Genomic DNA, 17,833 nt, shown 5'->3' with positions numbered 1-17,833 from the left:
GGGTGAATTAAGGATTAACCCAAAATTAAGAGTAGAAAAAAATCTTTAACATGGAACAAACCTCGCAAACAGCGGTGTGATGCTCCTCGGCCTCGGCCTCAATGAGCGCTGCGAGGAAGAACGGCTGGTGACTGATAGACAGCAGGTTTGTCTGCTCATCAAACAGAGGTATAATGTCATTGTGATCCTCAACCCTGAAAAATGGAAAAATGGAGACACCTACACTTAAAAATATCACCAGTCAATGTACTATTTCTATTATTCTATTTCTGCTGTGCAGTGTGAACGGGCTCCCTGATGCCTGACAGTTATCATCACCCCTGCAGCTGTACAAACACTCTTTATCCACTTTTGGATCATAGATTAAGATTTTACATTTAGATTTAGCTTTGGGTTCATGTTATTCATTTGCACCTGTAGGCAGATCTGGTTACTCATACATTCACATATCTACAGTTTTTAAAACGACACAGAAAACAGATAAAGATAACACAACACAGGAAAAAAGCAACCGTACCATATCATGTAAGACTGTAAAAGGTACAATTCATCAGGTGGACACAAATAAGAAGGTATTATCTTGTGGAAGTTTGATAAAACAGTTCATTTCTAACATTTCAGTGCAGCTATGTAGTGTAGTGGTTTACGCATTCATGTGACAGGCAAAAGACCTACAGCCCCAGATCCCCTTGGGATGTCTGAGGAAGGGTATCTGGTGCAAAAAGTCTGCCAAAGAAACATGTGGAGCTTCCCTCTGTACTTCCTACTACTGAGAGAAAGTTCTTCTGCCACCTGGTGGCCAAAAAGAAAATAAATTCAGCTTTAACTTTACCACCAGGTGCACTGTGGAATGATCACTTTTGCTCAGGGAGGTATATATATATATATACAGTGGCTTGCAAAAGTCTTCGGCCCCCTTGAACTTTTCCACCTTTTGTCACATTACAGCCACAAACATGAATCAATTTTATTGGAATTCCACGTGAAAGACCAACACAAAGTGGTGTACACGTGAGAAGTGGAACGAAAATCATACATGATTCCAAACATTTTTTACAAATAAATAACTGAAAGTGGGGTGTGTGTAATTATTCAGCCCCCTTTGGTCTGAGTGCAGTCAGTTGCCCATAGACATTGCCTGATGAGTGCTAATGACTAAATAAGTGCACCTGTGTGTAATCTAATGTCAGTACAAATACAGCTGCTCTGTGACGGCCTCAGAGGTTGTCTAAGAGAATATTGGGAGCAACAACACCATGAAGTCCAAAGAACACACCAGACAGGTCAGGGATAAAGTTATTGAGAAATTTAAAGCAGGCTTAGGCTACAAAAAGATTTCCCAAGCCTTGAACATCCCACGAGCACTGTTCAAGCCATCATTCAGAAATGGAAGGAGTAGCACAACTGTAAACCTACCAGACAAGGCCGTCCACCTAAACTCACAGGCCGAACAAGGAGAGCGCTGATCAGAAATGCAGCCAAGAGGCCCATGGTGACTCTGGACGAGCTGCAGAGATCTACAGCTCAGGTGGGGGAATCTGTCCATAGGACAACTATTAGTCGTGCACTGCACAAAGTTGGCCTTTATGGAAGAGTGGCAAGAAGAAAGCCATTGTTAACAGAAAACCATAAGAAGTCCCGTTTGCAGTTTGCCACAAGCCATGTGGGGGACACAGCAAACATGTGGAAGAAGGTGCTCTGGTCAGATGAGACCAAAATGGAACTTTTTGGCCAAAATGCAAAACGCTATGTGTGGCGGAAAACTAACACTGCACATCACTCTGAACACACCATCCCCACTGTCAAATATGGTGGTGGCAGCATCATGCTCTGGGGGTGCTTCTCTTCAGCAGGGACAGGGAAGCTGGTCAGAGTTGATGGGAAGATGGATGGAGCCAAATACAGGGCAATCTTGGAAGAAAACCTCTTGGAGTCTGCAAAAGACTTGAGACTGGGGCGGAGGTTCACCTTCCAGCAGGACAACGACCCTAAACATAAAGCCAGGGCAACAATGGAATGGTTTAAAACAAAACATATCCATGTGTTAGAATGGCCCAGTCAAAGTCCAGATCTAAATCCAATCGAGAATCTGTGGCAAGATCTGAAAACTGCTGTTCACAAACGCTGTCCATCTAATCTGACTGAGCTGGAGCTGTTTTGCAAAGAAGAATGGGCAAGATTTCAGTCTCTAGATGTGCAAAGCTGGTAGAGACAACCCTAAAAGACTGGCAGCTGTAATTGCAGCAAAAGGTGGTTCTACAAAGTATTGACTCAGGGGGCTGAATAATTACACACACCTCACTTTGCTTTGTTAAAAACAAAGTGGAATGAAAATCATGTCTGATTGTATACCACTTTGTGTTGGTCTTTCACGTGGAATTCCAATAAAATTGATTCATGTTTGTGGCTGTAATGTGGAAAATTTCAAGGGGCCCAAATACTTTTGCAAGCCTCTCTCGATAGATAGATAGATAGATAGATAGATAGATAGATAGATAGATAGATAGATAGATATTGCATCTGTGAGTCCACTGGTCTGAGTGATGTAAATGTCATTGTCAGACAGTGAGTGTGAGCCTCTGGGCAGACATCCAGGTACCTTTACAATATACAAACTACGCAAGTGCCCTCCAGGTAGACTTCAAAGAAGTGTAACAAGAAGGAATACTCTGCTGTGTTTGCCCATGTCCATGCCCACAAACTTGTACAAACCCTGCTTAACACAGCTATGAAAAATTAAACATAATTCAGGGCTTCCTTTATTACGTCCTTCAGTAGAGGATAGTTTTTGAAAAAATGAAATAATACCATCCCTCAATTCAAAGTGATGCACCATCAGAACAGTCACAATTCTCGTATGCACATTTTTCAAAACTAGTGTAATTACTCACAGTAATTACCCTCATTGTAATTACTGTTGAATTTTCCATCACAGCTTGCTAATAATATGCCAAAGCGCTGTAAAGTTATATCAACTTTATCTACTTATAAAGTTGTTTCCTTGTTAGATGCACTTTATGACAGGTTTAGAAAAATCCTTAACAAAGGCAAGAATTTATGGATCAGGAAAGCTATTTAATTTCCCCTTGTCACTGGAAAAGGTAATGAGCTGGCTCCACTGTTTTCCTGAAGTTCCTTCTGTCTGTTTTGCATTTTCTCTTTTTTTTCTGGCAGTTCTACATTTACCACTCCTAAAAACATCCTTGGTTAAACCTGCATCTTCTGTGCCAGAACTCTTAAGCATTATTTAACAGCCTATTGTAAGTTCAGTCATGAAATAAACTGCTGTGCTCATAGAATCTTAGTTCCTATGAGTTCTTCATCACATCTTACATCAAAATTCAAGTGAATAAATGTTTATTTATAGTACATATAGTGCTCTTTTATTCACTCTACTGTTTAGTAGCCTGGGAAGGAATCAGTGGAAATCACCTGGCTGCGCGGACAATAGGCCGGGGACAGTGAGCTTTTCTGTGGCAGATCAGTGCCAAGCACTGAGGCCCGGGGTCGGTCACACGCTCCAACGGCTCAAATATTTCATCCAGCGCTGGCTCTGCAAGCACAAAAAACACCTGCATGGGCCTCTTGGAAATTAATGCTTAAGTGAATTATAGAATTTAACTTGCTAAATCGAAATCACCTAAACTACCAACGTGTGGGCTGAGCAGACAGACGTATTCAAGCTCAGCAATGGCGTTAAAGATGGCCCTGCGAAACAAAGCGCATCAAGAAAAATGATCATTTTACACATAATGCATTCAGCTTTCAGGACGTGCATACTGTGCTTGCTTCTAATCAAAGTGCATTGTAGTATCTCCCTTGCACTGATATATGAATCTCATCGAATGATACAAGAATTTTTTTAAAAAGGGCTTTTTTTTAATCATACCTCATTATCTCTTTCACACTTGCTGTGGTGAAATTCGGCCGTGCCACAAAAAGGTGGAGGAAAAGTGTGTTGAAAGGCTGCAGAAAGACGACAGTTTAATCCACTGCAGGTGTGAGCTCAGTTCATTTCATTTCATCTAAGCAGAGCATGGGCACTTGGCCACATTATTTCCAGCAGATATTAATTGTCTCTACTTAATGAAAACCTTATGTTAAAATCAGTGAATAAAAGGTACAGACTGTCCATTGTCCAACACTGAAGTGTTCCTGCACGAAAGCTTCCCACTGCGTCTGATCCACCAGATCTCCAATAGGGTGATCAAAGAAGGAAGCGTGGCCTAGGATGTCGCCCTTTTCATTGGTCAGAGTCACAGCCAGGTTAGCTTTCTCTCTGAACAAACATGACGAGAAAGTTCAGTGATGGTCTCTGTAAGGGTTTGAAATTAACTGAGAGCACAGATGTCTACATTAATCACCACATAACTGTGATGAGAGAGTGGCATCCACCACATGTTATCAGAGGCAACTTGGTCCTCTTGGATTCTCCAAAGGAAAACTGAAAGAAATAGTTTGAAGCAGTTGCTATGACCGCCAGGTGGAAGTGGGAGAGCTGAGAGAAGAGCACCAGTTGAGGTGGTTAAAGCGTGTGAATCCCTCTTAGGTGAGGTGTTTTGGGGATGTATAAGCCCCCATAGCAGGCACCACACTGCCCTTAGAGGTGGGGAAAAAATCAGTATATCATCGTATTACTAAATTTTGTGTGGCAATATTGTTTTGATACAATAAATTAAAAATATTCTTTGAATACTATGAACAAGAGGCGTAAGCCCACACACCACCATTCTCTGATAATGTTACCTGACATTATGAAAAAATTTCAACTGTGTAATAGAAATAGAAAACAATCTAACCCAGAGCTTTACAAAGTCCTCCCCCCCCCCAACAAAAAAACAACAACAACAAAAACAAAAAAACGAAAAACAACTGATTGCCACTTGTGGTGCAATCAGCAATCATTGCCTGAAGCTCTCACAATCACTTTTGATCACCAGGCGATTGCACAGGTCGCCTGATAGGAGGCAACCTTTCGGCAAACAGTTGTAGTCTGACTTTGACCGACTGCAATCATTTTCGAGACCTAACTCCCATCCCCTCCAACACTATAATTCTCCTACAGTTCTCAGCATGAAAATTGATGTGAGCAAATAAACAAGAATAGATATTACACTATTCTATTCTTGTTTATTTGCTCACATTTGCTTAGACATTACACTTAAGACAAGAATAAACCACCAGTCTGTGCAGAACAACAGTAATATTATATCACAGCTATATATCAAAGAGACGATAGAAATCTTTTCAGAGACTGCATAATTCCAAAATAATTATCTAACAGTGTTTAAAACAACTTATTCAGCTTGTAGGTGTGTTTGTGTGCAGAGAGCATTTACGGTCTAAACTCTGCTGCTGAGATGTTTAAGAAGAAAAACTTTTCTCACAGCAGATGAATAACATTGACTCTTCCAAACACCGCCTGCGCAGATGGACTAATGAGGCCGTCTATCTCTTCAGCGTCCGCGGACTCGCTTCTCCTCACGGTCACGGTTTCCTCCCGGGCGCTGTCTGAGGTTACAGTCTGCATCTTCACCCGTATTATATGGATAAATAGTAATAACAAAACTAAAGCAGACAAAAGACGGCCCTTTTGTAATAAACTATAATATCAGGCTGGTGGATAGAAGAAGGTGAAATAGTAAGTAAATATAAATGAATTCAGCTCACTGTTTTCACCTATAAAGAAACCAAACCCAGTTGCCATAGTAACGTAACGCCAGAACTCCCGCGGTTTAACCGGAAGTCATAAATCAACCTTTTAAAGAACTAAAATCAGTCTAGAAACGAGTTTTTAGTCTTCATCAAAACTTCCTTAAACTGGACAAATGAACTCAACTGAAGTCCGTTATAGTGAATATATTCTCTATATCGGACAACGTACATATAAACTATTCAAAATGCCATTGGCGAACAAACGGTAGATGGCAGCAACACGTCTGCGTTTTGAACAAAAAGACAAAGAAGAAGGCGCGGGGCATTGTGGTTACTGTCATGGTGGCTGACGCTCGGTGAGACGGAAACGTTTCGCTGTCTGTTTGCGCCGTTCGGTAGTTGTCGGGACAGTTTAAGTGAGGTTTTTAACGTTGTTTGTTGGTTAAACCTGCCATCAGAATGGCGTCTACAGCGGCAGGGAAACAGCGGATACCGAAGGTGGCGAAGGTAAGCGAACAGAGCAGTATCAGAGCTCCAGGCTAATGCTAACATAGAACTCGGGCTAACGGAGCAGAACTAACATCTAATCTCATCTTTTCACTGCCAAAGTTACTCACAAAAACGTGCTACACTGTAGTAGTTTTAGGGGTATTTTACCTGCTTAACAGGTAGTTCTGTGGTCTGAGTTTCACACAAGTTACATTAGCTGTAAACTTTCACCACGCTCTGCTTTGTTTTGGCTTCCATGTGTTTTACGTGTGCTTAATTTATTCTTGTTTATATTGGGATTTAAAATCTGGCACATTTGCGTTCCTTTGTGTCTTTAAAGTTAGAAATGTGTTTAAACATGTATGCAGTTTCTGAAAAATGACTATTATAGTAATAGGACTGTGTGGACTGTGATTGTGTTTGCAGGCGACAGTGTGATCTGTATTGAGAGTAGGGAGCTTCTGGAGGTATATGGAAGCAAGACAGAATACATGTGTGTAAATGAGAGGGAGACGGGTGTACCAGTGAAGCTGAAAGCAGTAGAGGAATTTATGGTGGATGAGTTTGAGTATCCGAAGTCAACCATCCAAAGCAACGGACAGTGCGCAAGAGTGGTAAATAAGAGAGTGCAAGCAGGGTGGAGAGGAATGTCAGGGGTGATTTCTGACATGATAGAGGCAAATGAGAAAGGAAAAGCTTACAAGATGATAGTGAGACCTGCAGTGATGCACGGTTTGGAGACTGAAACTCACAGGAAGCAGAGCTGAAGGCCAGAGACAGCTCTCACCAGACAACGTTAGAGGCAGAGATGGTTCCAACATGTGCAGAGGAGGGCTAGTGGATATACTGGTCAAAGGATGTTGAAGGTGGAGCTGGCAGGCAGGAGGAAAAGAGGAAGATGGATGGATGCTGTGAAGAAGGACATACAGAGGGTTGGTATGACAGAGGATGATGCATAGGGTGAAATGGGGATAAATGAGCCATTGGTGACTCCTAAAGCAGCGGTCCCCAACCTTTTTTGAGCCATGGACCGGTTTATGCCCGACATTATTTTCACGGACCGGCCTTAAGGTGTTGCGGATAAATACAACAAAATAAAACTAGTACCGGGAAAAAAAAGAAGATTTATTCATAACACACCTGAAAAGACCCAGGAAAACAGAGTTAACGATAAAAACGATAACAAAATAACGCTGAAAACCGATAAAAACCCTGAAAACCATACATTTCACACCTGAGCCTCAACTCTCGTGGCCCGGTACCAAACGACTCACGGACCAGTACTGGCCCAGGGGTTGGGGACCGCTGTCCTAAAGGGAGGAGTCAAAAGAAGAATAAGATGATGATGGAACAGTCGCCTCAAGGTGCTTTATATTGTAAGGTAACATAAGCGATTAAAAACTCCAACAATCAGGAGAACTTGGTATCTATGGGGAGGAAGAACTCTATTTTAACAGGAACCAGCAGAAGCAGGTTCAGGGAGAAGCTGTCTGCTATGACCAGTTGTGGGGAAGAGAAGAAAGACCAACTTTATGCTCACGCTAATTGTATTTTGTGATGTGTTTTAGGTGAAGAATAAAGCTCCGGCAGAGGTTCAGATCACTGCAGAGCAGCTGCTAAGGGAAGCCAAAGAGAGAGAGCTCGAACTCCTGCCACCACCACCGAAACAGAAGATCACCGATCAGGAGGAGCTCAATGACTACAAACTGAGGAAGAGGAAGGTAAGCGCTTCCATCATATTTTCTCTGCTGGTAGTGTTCACATTGCTCTTACTCATACCGCCCTTTCTGCAATAATTTTTAACAGCTTTATTTTTGTTTTAAAAAGCCAGCATAAAATATTTGAAGTGTGTTGCTCTCTTGTTTTACTTTTGCTCTAATACTCATGCTTAGTTAAACAAATGTGTTTGTAGTTTTAATCTAACCGGAAAATTTGAGACGTTTGCAGCACACAAAAATATGTTTTTATAGTTTTTGGACATGACGAATATCTTTTTCTTTCAGAGCTTTGAGGACAACATCAGGAAGAACCGGACCGTCATCAGTAACTGGATCAAATACGCACAATGGGAGGAAAGTCTGAAGGAGATCCAGAGGTACTGAGGCAAAATCTGCTGAAAGTCAGAATATTAAATGGCTACAACTTCGCAGGGGTCCAATCACAAACATCTTAGTCTTGGTCGTACTGAAATAAGTGGAATTGGTCATCACATCTTTTAACATTTTAGTAAACTTTTTAGAAATATTTCTCATGCCCATGTGTCTGCATGGTCCACTTTTACCTCACCAACGGTTACCCTCGTTTCAGAGCTCGTTCCATTTACGAGCGGGCGCTAGATGTCGATCATCGCAACGTCACTCTGTGGCTAAAGTACGCCGAGATAGAGATGAAAAGCCGCCAGGTGAACCATGCCCGCAACATCTGGGACAGAGCCATCACCATCCTCCCACGAGTCAACCAGTTCTGGTAGGACTTAAAAATCATTTAATTGCTTTATTTATTTATTTCTTGATTGTTTTGTTTTCTAAAATATCAGCAGGCTTTGACAAGTGGCACAGTCACAATTTTGTCCTTTTTTGTAGTTAAAGATTAAATAAATGCATTTGTTGGCTGATACTTTATTGACGCTTATCTAACAATAGAGTAGCTGAGATGTAATCGGACGTAAACGATGTGTTCTAAACTTTGAAAAGTGCATCGTGTGTGAGTGTGAGTCTGCTTGTGATTGTACAGCTCTGATGGAGAGTCTTTGCTGTGCATCTGTTGTCTGTTTTTGTTAAATCTTCTGTTTGTAATATTTTGAATGCTGTTCCTTTGCACAGGTACAAGTACACCTACATGGAGGAGATGCTGGGAAACATCGCCGGCTGCAGGCAGGTCTTTGAGCGATGGATGGAATGGGAGCCTGAAGAGCAGGCCTGGCACTCTTACATCAACTTTGAGCTGCGCTACAAGGAGGTGGAGAAGGCCCGCACCATTTATGAGCGATATATCCTTTTGTTGCTTTACTAACATGCAGGATACTGGGAATTGTTTCCCCACAGTTAAATTCAAACAATATAATAAAACTTTAAAATACAGAAACAAAAAGCGCGATCAGGGTGATGGTCTGAGTCGTCCCACAGAGCCTGAGTTCATTATTATCAGGGCTGTTTTCTTCTCAAAGCTACAAATTATGTTCTCCGAAGGACAACAAAGGTTGCTGTCAGACTTCCTCTTTATATGTTTATGTAAACTATAATATCACTTTTTATCAACTCACCTTCAAGGTGGAAGAATAAACCCTAAAATACTGATTAACCTTGAGGAATGCCTTTTCCTTGCCTCCCCTGGTTCCCCGTCTCTGTGTGTGGTCGGGGCTTCACAAGCCACACAGAATCATCTCTTCTGTTGGAGCATTTCTCCCCAGTTTTCTTCATCCTCCACCTCCATCTAGCTGTCTTTACTGTTGCTGAACACTTTATTCATGCTATTATTTTATTCTGATTGTTTTATCTCACGACCTTTGTGATTGTGCGTTTGCCTTAACTTCGCTGCACTTGTCATCGTTCACCCTGAGGTGAAAAACTGGATCAAGTACGCTCGCTTCGAAGAGAAGCACGGCTACATCGCCCACGGCAGGAAGGTGTACGAGCGGGCAGTGGAGTTCTTTGGGGAGGAACATGTAGACGAAAACCTCTTTGTGGCCTTCGCCAGGTTTGAGGAGACTCAGAAGGAGGCGAGTGCAGCTCAGACTTCTCAAACTTCTTTCTGGCTTTCATTTTGTTGGAGATCATATTGTGTAATGTATTTATTTACTTTTGTTCTCTACCTTTGCAGTTCGAGCGAGTCCGGGTGATCTATAAGTACGCTTTGGACAGAATCCCTAAACATCAGGCACAGGAGCTCTTCAAAAACTACACCATGTTTGAGAAGAAGTTTGGAGACCGCAGAGGAATCGAGGATGTCATCGTCAGCAAGCGAAGGTTCCAGTACGAAGAGGAAGTTAAGGTATCAGTTTTAAGGTATTACGTCTGGAAATCTGTAGAAAGTGGAACAAAGGAGGAAGATGGGTTCATTTTCCTTGTCTACAGATTTAACGCCCTGATTGGTTTGTTTTCTTTGTACTGGTGTAAGAAACAAAATAGGCTTCGTATTTGGGGTTTTCGCTTAATTGTTAACTTGCAGGTTTTATGTCACCTACTCTGCTGTTTGGGAAAGTTACGGGGAAAATGAAATGCTAAAAAAATAAATCATACACTCATAATTCCAGGCGAATCCACACAACTACGACGCCTGGTTCGATTACCTCCGTCTGGTGGAGAGCGACGCCGACGCAGATACGGTGAGAGATGTCTATGAAAGAGCCATCGCCAACATCCCACCCATCCAGGAGAAGAGACACTGGAGGCGATACATCTACCTGTGGATCAACTACGGTCTGTATGAGGAGCTCGAGGTCAAGGTGGGTCCATCATTCGGCATCTTGTTAACCTCCAAAGTAAATGACACAGATCTGAATCATGTTCTCAAGCAGCAGACATAACCAGGCTGTAAAGAAATGTAAAACGAGACGTCTGACAGTGATGTGTGCGATTAAACAAAACTCTGTGATGGCAGGATCCCGAGAGAACGAGGCAGGTTTATCAGGCCTGTCTGGAACTCATCCCCCACAAGAAGGTAATTTACACATTAAAGGCCGCACCTCTTCAGTGAAACCACTCATGCATTATAGTAAAGGTGTTCTTGTGTAAAGGTGTTCACCTGATTGTGTCTGTCGTTGTTTTGTTTCAGTTCACATTTGCTAAGATTTGGCTGCTCTTTGCTCAGTTTGAGATCCGACAGAAGAACCTGCAGGCAGCCAGAAAGATCATGGTAAGAGTCCTCAGATGCACGTGCAAAAGCACCACACGTTGTGCAGTCAGATGTAAACTGAACGCACAGAGTGCTGCATTATGTTACATTTTGGGTGACTTAATAAGTAGTTTTTAAAAAAACGAGCTTCCGTTCATGCTTTCCTTGTATCAGTCTTATTGCAGAGGATGGGGGTAGAGCAAAAAGTGTCTTTTAAAGTAATAAAAGCAAAACTTAAAATCAGGCGAAAGAAAACGGAATGAGTCTGTAAAAAGAAAACTTTTGCAGAACAAAGGCATCTCCTCTTCCTCGCCTTCAGTGCCCCTCTTGCTCTATGCCGAGTTCAGTCAGATGAGTGTAACTCACTGGCTCCACAGGAAGAATGGCATCAGCGTCTGTGTCCGCTTTCTTCTCATCAGTATTTCTCTCCTCAGGGCACGGCGATTGGGAAATGCCCGAAGAACAAACTGCTGAAGGGCTACATCGAGCTGGAGCTGCAGCTGCGAGAGTTCGACCGCTGTAGAAAGCTGTACGAGAAATACCTCGAGTTCACCCCCGAAAACTGCACCACCTGGATCAAGTTTGCTGAGCTGGAGACAATCCTGGGAGACGTCGAGCGGGCTCGGGCCATCTTCGAACTCGCCATCGGGCAGCCACGGCTGGACATGCCAGAGGTAACTGGAAACCTCACACAAACGCTGCCCCCTGGTGGTGAAAGTTAAATAGCATTTTAATGATGGGAGGAAAAGAAATGCCTTCTTACCTATTTTTGGAATACTTTTAAATCAGGGGTCATGTGAAGGAAGAGGAGAAGAAGCCTGGTGAGTGAGATACAGTGGGTGCGTCACAGTGACGCACTCAAGTGTGGTGTTCAGGTTTTGAACTTATTCGACTGTTTTTAAAGCTTCTTATTGTGATTTTTGTGAACATCACATTTCATCATCAGTTTTTACTGTCACAGTAATTCATCTCCTACAGTGTACTCCATTCATAGGACAGGAACCCAGACTAAACAGTTGATAGGCAGCTTCATGTAATCCTGGATTAGTGTTCATGAAGCAAAGTGAGATCAAAGTCAAGCTGGTTTCTGTTTAAAAATCTTAACATTTTGTAAAATGATCCTTTATTTTAATTTCTTTTAAAAACCTTCCCGTAGCTTCATTTTCACTGAAATATGTTCGACTTCTTATCTCACGCTTCACATTGCTGCCCTGCTGATGAATTCAGCGCACTCACGTCTGTTATGCCTTCAGGTTCTGTGGAAGTCCTATATCGACTTTGAGATTGAGCAGGAAGAGTTTGAAAACACCAGAAACCTTTACAAAAGGCTACTGCAGCGCACTCAGCACGTCAAGGTGAGAGCTGCACTCCACAAACCTGATCCCAGATCTAACAAACGGTCTAACAAACTGTCTATAGTAAAAATATTTCATGGCTTTCGTGTGACCTGCCAGCCATCAAGCTCTGTGCTTACCGTCTTCTTCTCCTGCAGGTTTGGATCAGCTACGCCAAGTTCGAGCTGTCGGTGGACGGCCCCGACCGACTGCAGAAGTGCCGGCAGATCTATGAGGAGGCCAACAGGAGCATGAGGAATTGCGAGGAGAAGGAGGAGAGGCTGATGCTGCTCGAGTCCTGGAGAGACTTCGAGAAGGAGTTCGGCACAGACAGCACTAGAGAGCGGGTGAGGAAGCTGCTGCCGGAGAAGGTGAAGAAGAGGAGGAAGCTGACTGCCGAGGATGGGGTAAGAGATGGACATTGTCACAGCAGGATGGTGACAGCCACCAGAAATGTTTTCTCAAATACTGATTTTTTTTTATACACAAAAATAACTAATGGATTAATTAAAAACCTAATTTACAATAATTGGATCGTTCTTATTTGTTCTGATATAATTCCATCCCATCAGTCGGACGCTGGCTGGGAAGAGTACTACGATTACATCTTTCCAGAGGACGCCGCCAATCAGCCCAACCTCAAGCTGCTCGCCATGGCCAAGATGTGGAAGAAGCAGCAGGTCATCACGGAAGACGATGAGACGCTTCCAGAAAATGGTCCGCCGGCGGCTGAAGAGACAACAAAACAGTCTGTGGAGGCGGCAGCTTCTCCTGAGAATCGGCTGACGACTGCGTCCAGCAGAGAAACTGCGGCTGAGATGGAACAGGAGAAAACGTACGATGACCGAGACGACGACAACGGCAGCAGCAGCGGGAGTGAGGGTGAGGAGGAGGAGAAAAAAGGTGGAGAGAGGAAGGAGAGCAGGAGCAGCGAGGAAGATAAAGAGTAAATTCCCCGCTCAGGGACTCGAGGGGAGCAGACAGTCTGGATTTTTCTAGTATTTTTTTAATTACTTTTTTTTTTTTTTTAAACACGAGTCTTTATTGTATGTTTTCTTTGTGCGATTACACAAACATCAGCTCAAAGTCACGTGTTGTGTGTTCTTTTTCTAAATGTTCATTTAATATTTACAGTAGATGAAACTCTTTGTAGGACCAGTGGCTCTCTGAGGAATGACAGTTTATCAATGTACGAGTATCACAGAGTCAGAGAGCCACAGTCTGCTGTTATTCGATGTCCTCGGGTCTGACGGGGTGCGGCAGTGGGATGATCGACTTCTTCTCCGTGTCTCTGGACAGAGCTTTCCTCATGTCTGAAGGAGAAAGGCAGCAGGTTTTGTCCTTTAGTAACACACTTCGTAAATTAATAAAAACCATGTAAATTTAAGTGTAGAGCAGAAGGCACAGAGCTGTCGGTGAGCTGAACGGGGCTGTATTAGAGTCTCTCACTGTTGTTTCAAAACTAACATCAGCAGTTAAATTAAAAGTTTAAGTATTCTGTCAGTGCACCACCGTTTAAGATCCACACCGGTCAGACTGACAGCAATCGGAAAACGATAAAACATCTGATGATGGAACACTGTACAGCATACAGTGGTAATGGCCTGTATTTGTATAGCACTTTACACATCCAGTCATCCACCCATTCACACACTGGTGATGGCAAGCTACATTGTAGCCACAGCCACCCTGGGGCGCACTGACAGAGGAGATGAACCTGAACGAGTGTCAAATTTCTCAAGAGAGGTTGAACTTGAGACAGACCCCATGTGGAACATCTGTCACATGAGAGATATTCAAGTCCTTACCAATTTGAAAACAAATTCGGGTGGCTGTGGCTCGGGAGGTAGAGCACGTCATCGACTATCTCCAAGGTTAGTAGATGACCTGTAGTTGGTTGGTGGTTTGAGGCACTTTTGGGGGTCAAATGCACTCGAATACAGTTCAGATACATGTTGCTTCATGCAGATCATAAAAATCTGTTGTTTACATCCTGCTGCAGAGGTCAGAATAATTCATGATGATGCTAAAAGCTGCCGTACATCTGTGCACCAATTCAAGTCTCCTGGATCGTTTTAATATTGCTCATTGCTATGGTAACGTCTCTGTGCAAATCACATCAGCTGTGAGTTTAACAGCTGGGGAAGGCAATAAAGGAAGCAACTTTCTGATTGGCTGCAGATGCAGTTAGAAACCTTTCTGAGATAAAAATGACTCTGCTGCGATCTTACCATAAGCATCTTCATCTGGCTCTCCATTGCTGGCAGAGTAATACTCTATGACTGTCCTGTACACGCTGTAGCCCAGACGTTTGTACATGTTCACTGCCACCTGGTTGGACACTCGTACGAACAGATCCACGAAGAATCCGCCTTTCCTACAACAGGTCAAAGTCACAGATGTCAAAAATCAAGAGATTTGAAAATGTGAGGGATAGGCTCGCACAGTTTTCATCCCAGTCCTGATACGAACCTCTCTGAGATCTCCTCCAGCATTTCCATGAGTTTGGCGGCCAGGCCAAGCCGTCTGAACTCCGGGGCCACGGACAGAGCGGTGACGTGGCCGTGCCACTCCTCGCGAGCCACAGATCCCTCCGCCTTCCCCATAACTGCAAGAAAGTTCCACATGACCTCAGACTCAGGCGAGAGTCACAGGATTTATTTTAAACTGTCCAGGATCAGTTCTAAATCTGCACCCTCTGTTCAAACAGGCTTGCATATAGCTGCAGGTCTGCTCAGTGCGCCACCTTCAGTGTCTAAATCATGTCAGAATGAAACGGCACCACATGCTGTACAAATAAATGAATCAATGCATAATTAGCTTTAGTCATCCATAACACACTTCCTTTGGAGGAGTCATCTGTAGCCTGTCTCCAAACCTTTGAACAGGTAGGAGGCAGTCTTTGGACGTTTACAACTCAATAAATGTGTGAGAGAGTTTCACAGCATCACAGAGCAGTCAGGTTAGGGCTCATCTTTCCATGGATCAGCCCTCTGTTATTCTAGGCTTTTTGAAGGCCTCCCCGTAAAATGACCTGCTGCTCTGACCTTTCTTTTTTTGTGTGGTACATGGAAAAGCTGCACATGAATCAGGTTGGATATGAAACAAAACAGGATAAGAATCATGCCCTTGCGGTGTCATCGCTGCACAGAAGTTTTGTTCTGATTTTAGTTTGAGGGGGAATGGACACATTTTGGACAAGGCAGAACATATGTAGACCGACACTCCCATCCTTCTCCGCAAACTACACCCAGATGAGGTAAATACAAATATATGTATTTTCCTGTATGACTTATTATTATGTCATTTTAGAGGCTAGCATGGTTTCTCGAGAGTTAAAAGATGACCTTAACCTCTGTGGAGGCAGGAGGACTTACTGTAGCCCATCAGTTCTCCTCCAGGAGCCTCAGCAACAATAAAGTACTCCGGCCAGTGAGCGAGGTACTGCAGGTAAAACGGGATCCCATACTGGAGGTCAAAGGTTAAAGAAAACTATCCAGAGTAAGAGGAAACACACTTAAAATACGCTTTATATAATGTCAGGTACTCCTTATTATTACTGCATCGGTGTAATTAAATGTGGATGCCATCCACGGGTGGGCCCTGAAGCTTAAATAAGCAGAACACAGGTAAAGGATACAGTCTCTGTGAGAGGATCCAGGTTTCTGATGGACAAAACACACAAAAACATCAATGAGCCGTTAACATTCACATCCAATTATCCATTTCCTACCAAGCCCTTTCGTTATTCTAACATGGAGAGAAACGAACAAAACTCAACAGAAATAACGGCAAATTTATAATTTTTAGCATCACATATGGGCATTTAAGTTACGCAAATAGCCTAAATGTTTCCGTTGTGTCTATAGGAAAATTCGGCATGTCTTTGCTGGACTTAAACCCAGACTTTAATTCCACACACACACACACACACACATACATATACATATATATATATATATATATATATATATACAGCTTCTTCTTAATCCTGCGTGGTCTCGGTGTGCCGAGTATGTAGCAGCTTTGCCAACAAAACTATAATTTTCAGTTATTAAACGTAGAAGGTTGTTTAACAACATGCTGAAAGTGTTGAGGTCTGTATGACCCGAGTCGCTAAATGATGTGATTTTTGCATGAAGTTTGGTCAGGAATGGCGCAGCCGCACACCGAACACACAAGCTGCATCCATTCCCATCAGTCAACGTCAGTCACACCAGAAACAGCGTTAAATTACAGCTTATGTGCTAAAAGAACGAAACCCTACTCACATATTGTTGAATTTAAACAAATCATCGCATGTAAACGGCCGCAGAGTTGTCATCTTGGCTCACTGTAGCGTGACCTTTCACCCCATAGAGACAACGAGATATCGGCTACCTTTAGGAGGCGATGAAAAAGGAGCAGCGTCCCCAAAGGGATATGGCAGGTACTACACTATTGACAAAAACTAGATTTTTAAGGGTTTGTAATTTTATCGTCGCAGAATCAGCTGATTAATTTCAGTATATTTAAGGTTTGCCTTCATGCTATAAAAACTGTATTTGAAAAGTATTTTTTACCCATGGCAGCTTATACGATGAGCCTGGTGTCAGAATGTATGTTAAAAAAAAAGACCTTTCATATGCTTTAGCTTTTGTTCAGCCAGCTATCCCACATGGTGATATGACCCTCGAACGTTTGTCCAAAATGCACTTTGAAGTTTTCTGCAGTGAATTCTCAAAGAGCAGGTCAAACATCCAGAGTATCGGTTCCTCTGCATCACAGATGTTAAACGGGTGCAGTTCAGCTGTTAAACTATGATACTGATACTCATATAAAAACAAACTGCAAGATTAAGTCTTTGCATTGTGACTCTTGGGTTGCGTGTAATATTTATTTGCAGTTTTTAACGGAGCATAAAGTTATTTTTCAGTTGTTTTTCATTGTCCTTATGCATTTCAGCCCACTCCTATGTACTTTGAGGGCATTTAACTCAGAAAATATTCATAATATGAATGTAAAATTTTGCATTAAATAAACTTCAGTAAAGTTATTATTCTTTTTCTTAATTATTCTGGGGGTGGTCATGTGGGAGCCTTTCTCATATTTGACTGATTTGAAAACTTCGAACAAAAGCAACAAAAAATGTCTTTCTTCTGCCAGGGGAGGGCGCCATATCCAAATAAATCAACAGACACTTGAGGACAGACTGACAGTGAAGCCTCTGTAATCTGTGTGCAAGGATTAATGAGACATTTAATCTTCTTAATAATGAGATATTGTTTGGAGTGTTCGTGTATATGCGCAAAAATAAGAGGAAGGAGAATCCAGCAGGGAGCACTATGAGAAACCTTCTGAGAATACATGTTTCTCTTGGCACAGACCTCACGTTCATCTGCAGTTTCTGTTGGGTGGGTTCTTCTCTGTTGTCTGTTTTAATTCACCTGAGCATGTCAGCCCCGGGCCACTTCTGCTATCAGCCCACACCCACCACAGATCATTTAACACTTTAAAGTACCCAGATGAGCTGCAGCTCCCAT

The 17,833-nt window shown here is 42.7% G+C and overlaps 3 protein-coding genes across 4 annotated transcripts in view; 1 reads left to right on the top strand and 2 right to left on the bottom strand.

The window, feature by feature from the left end:
* cfap61 (cilia and flagella associated protein 61) overlaps window positions 1–5,735 on the bottom strand; it is a gene marked incomplete in the record, with an annotated part of 50,380 nt that extends 44,645 nt beyond the window's left edge. Inside the window, 6 exon segments of the mRNA XM_014336013.2 lie at window positions 62–194; window positions 3,433–3,553; window positions 3,641–3,708; window positions 3,890–3,966; window positions 4,129–4,279; window positions 5,388–5,735. Coding sequence (XP_014191499.1) covers window positions 62–194; window positions 3,433–3,553; window positions 3,641–3,708; window positions 3,890–3,966; window positions 4,129–4,279; window positions 5,388–5,530 — 693 coding nt within the window.
* Window positions 5,736–5,956: 221 nt separating this feature from the next.
* Window positions 5,957–14,663, top strand: crnkl1 (crooked neck pre-mRNA splicing factor 1). Of its 2 annotated transcripts, none has more exons than XM_005929863.3 (14): window positions 5,957–6,162; window positions 7,713–7,865; window positions 8,148–8,239; window positions 8,452–8,610; window positions 8,967–9,133; window positions 9,684–9,862; window positions 9,964–10,134; window positions 10,397–10,588; window positions 10,744–10,803; window positions 10,918–10,998; window positions 11,412–11,651; window positions 12,231–12,332; window positions 12,470–12,718; window positions 12,884–14,663. In XM_005929863.3, exons 1-14 carry the CDS (start codon window positions 6,115–6,117, stop codon window positions 13,259–13,261), a joined length of 2,271 nt encoding a protein of 756 aa, XP_005929925.1. In that variant the 5' UTR covers window positions 5,957–6,114; the 3' UTR covers window positions 13,262–14,663. The 2 variants fall into 2 exon arrangements, with proteins under 2 accessions (XP_005929925.1, XP_042079984.1); XM_042224050.1 differs by lacking the exon at window positions 5,957–6,162 and adding an exon at window positions 6,908–7,076.
* On the bottom strand, window positions 13,342–16,697 carry naa20 (N-alpha-acetyltransferase 20, NatB catalytic subunit). The gene is made up of 6 exons (XM_005929864.3): window positions 16,583–16,697; window positions 15,952–15,976; window positions 15,689–15,779; window positions 14,784–14,919; window positions 14,543–14,688; window positions 13,342–13,624 (listed from the first exon to the last, which is right to left on the bottom strand). Exons 1-6 carry the CDS (start codon window positions 16,633–16,635, stop codon window positions 13,539–13,541), a joined length of 537 nt encoding a protein of 178 aa, XP_005929926.1. The 5' UTR covers window positions 16,636–16,697; the 3' UTR covers window positions 13,342–13,538.
* Window positions 16,698–17,833: the final 1,136 nt, after the last annotated feature.

The sequence above is a fragment of the Haplochromis burtoni genome, unplaced genomic scaffold, assembly GCF_018398535.1.
Source record: "Haplochromis burtoni strain Fernald_Lab_line unplaced genomic scaffold, NCSU_Asbu1 Contig_126, whole genome shotgun sequence".
In the NCBI taxonomy this organism is placed as follows: Eukaryota; Metazoa; Chordata; class Actinopteri; order Cichliformes; family Cichlidae; genus Haplochromis; species Haplochromis burtoni.
Note: the sequence above shows the minus strand (reverse complement) of the source record. Positions and strands in the feature narration are given on the sequence as shown.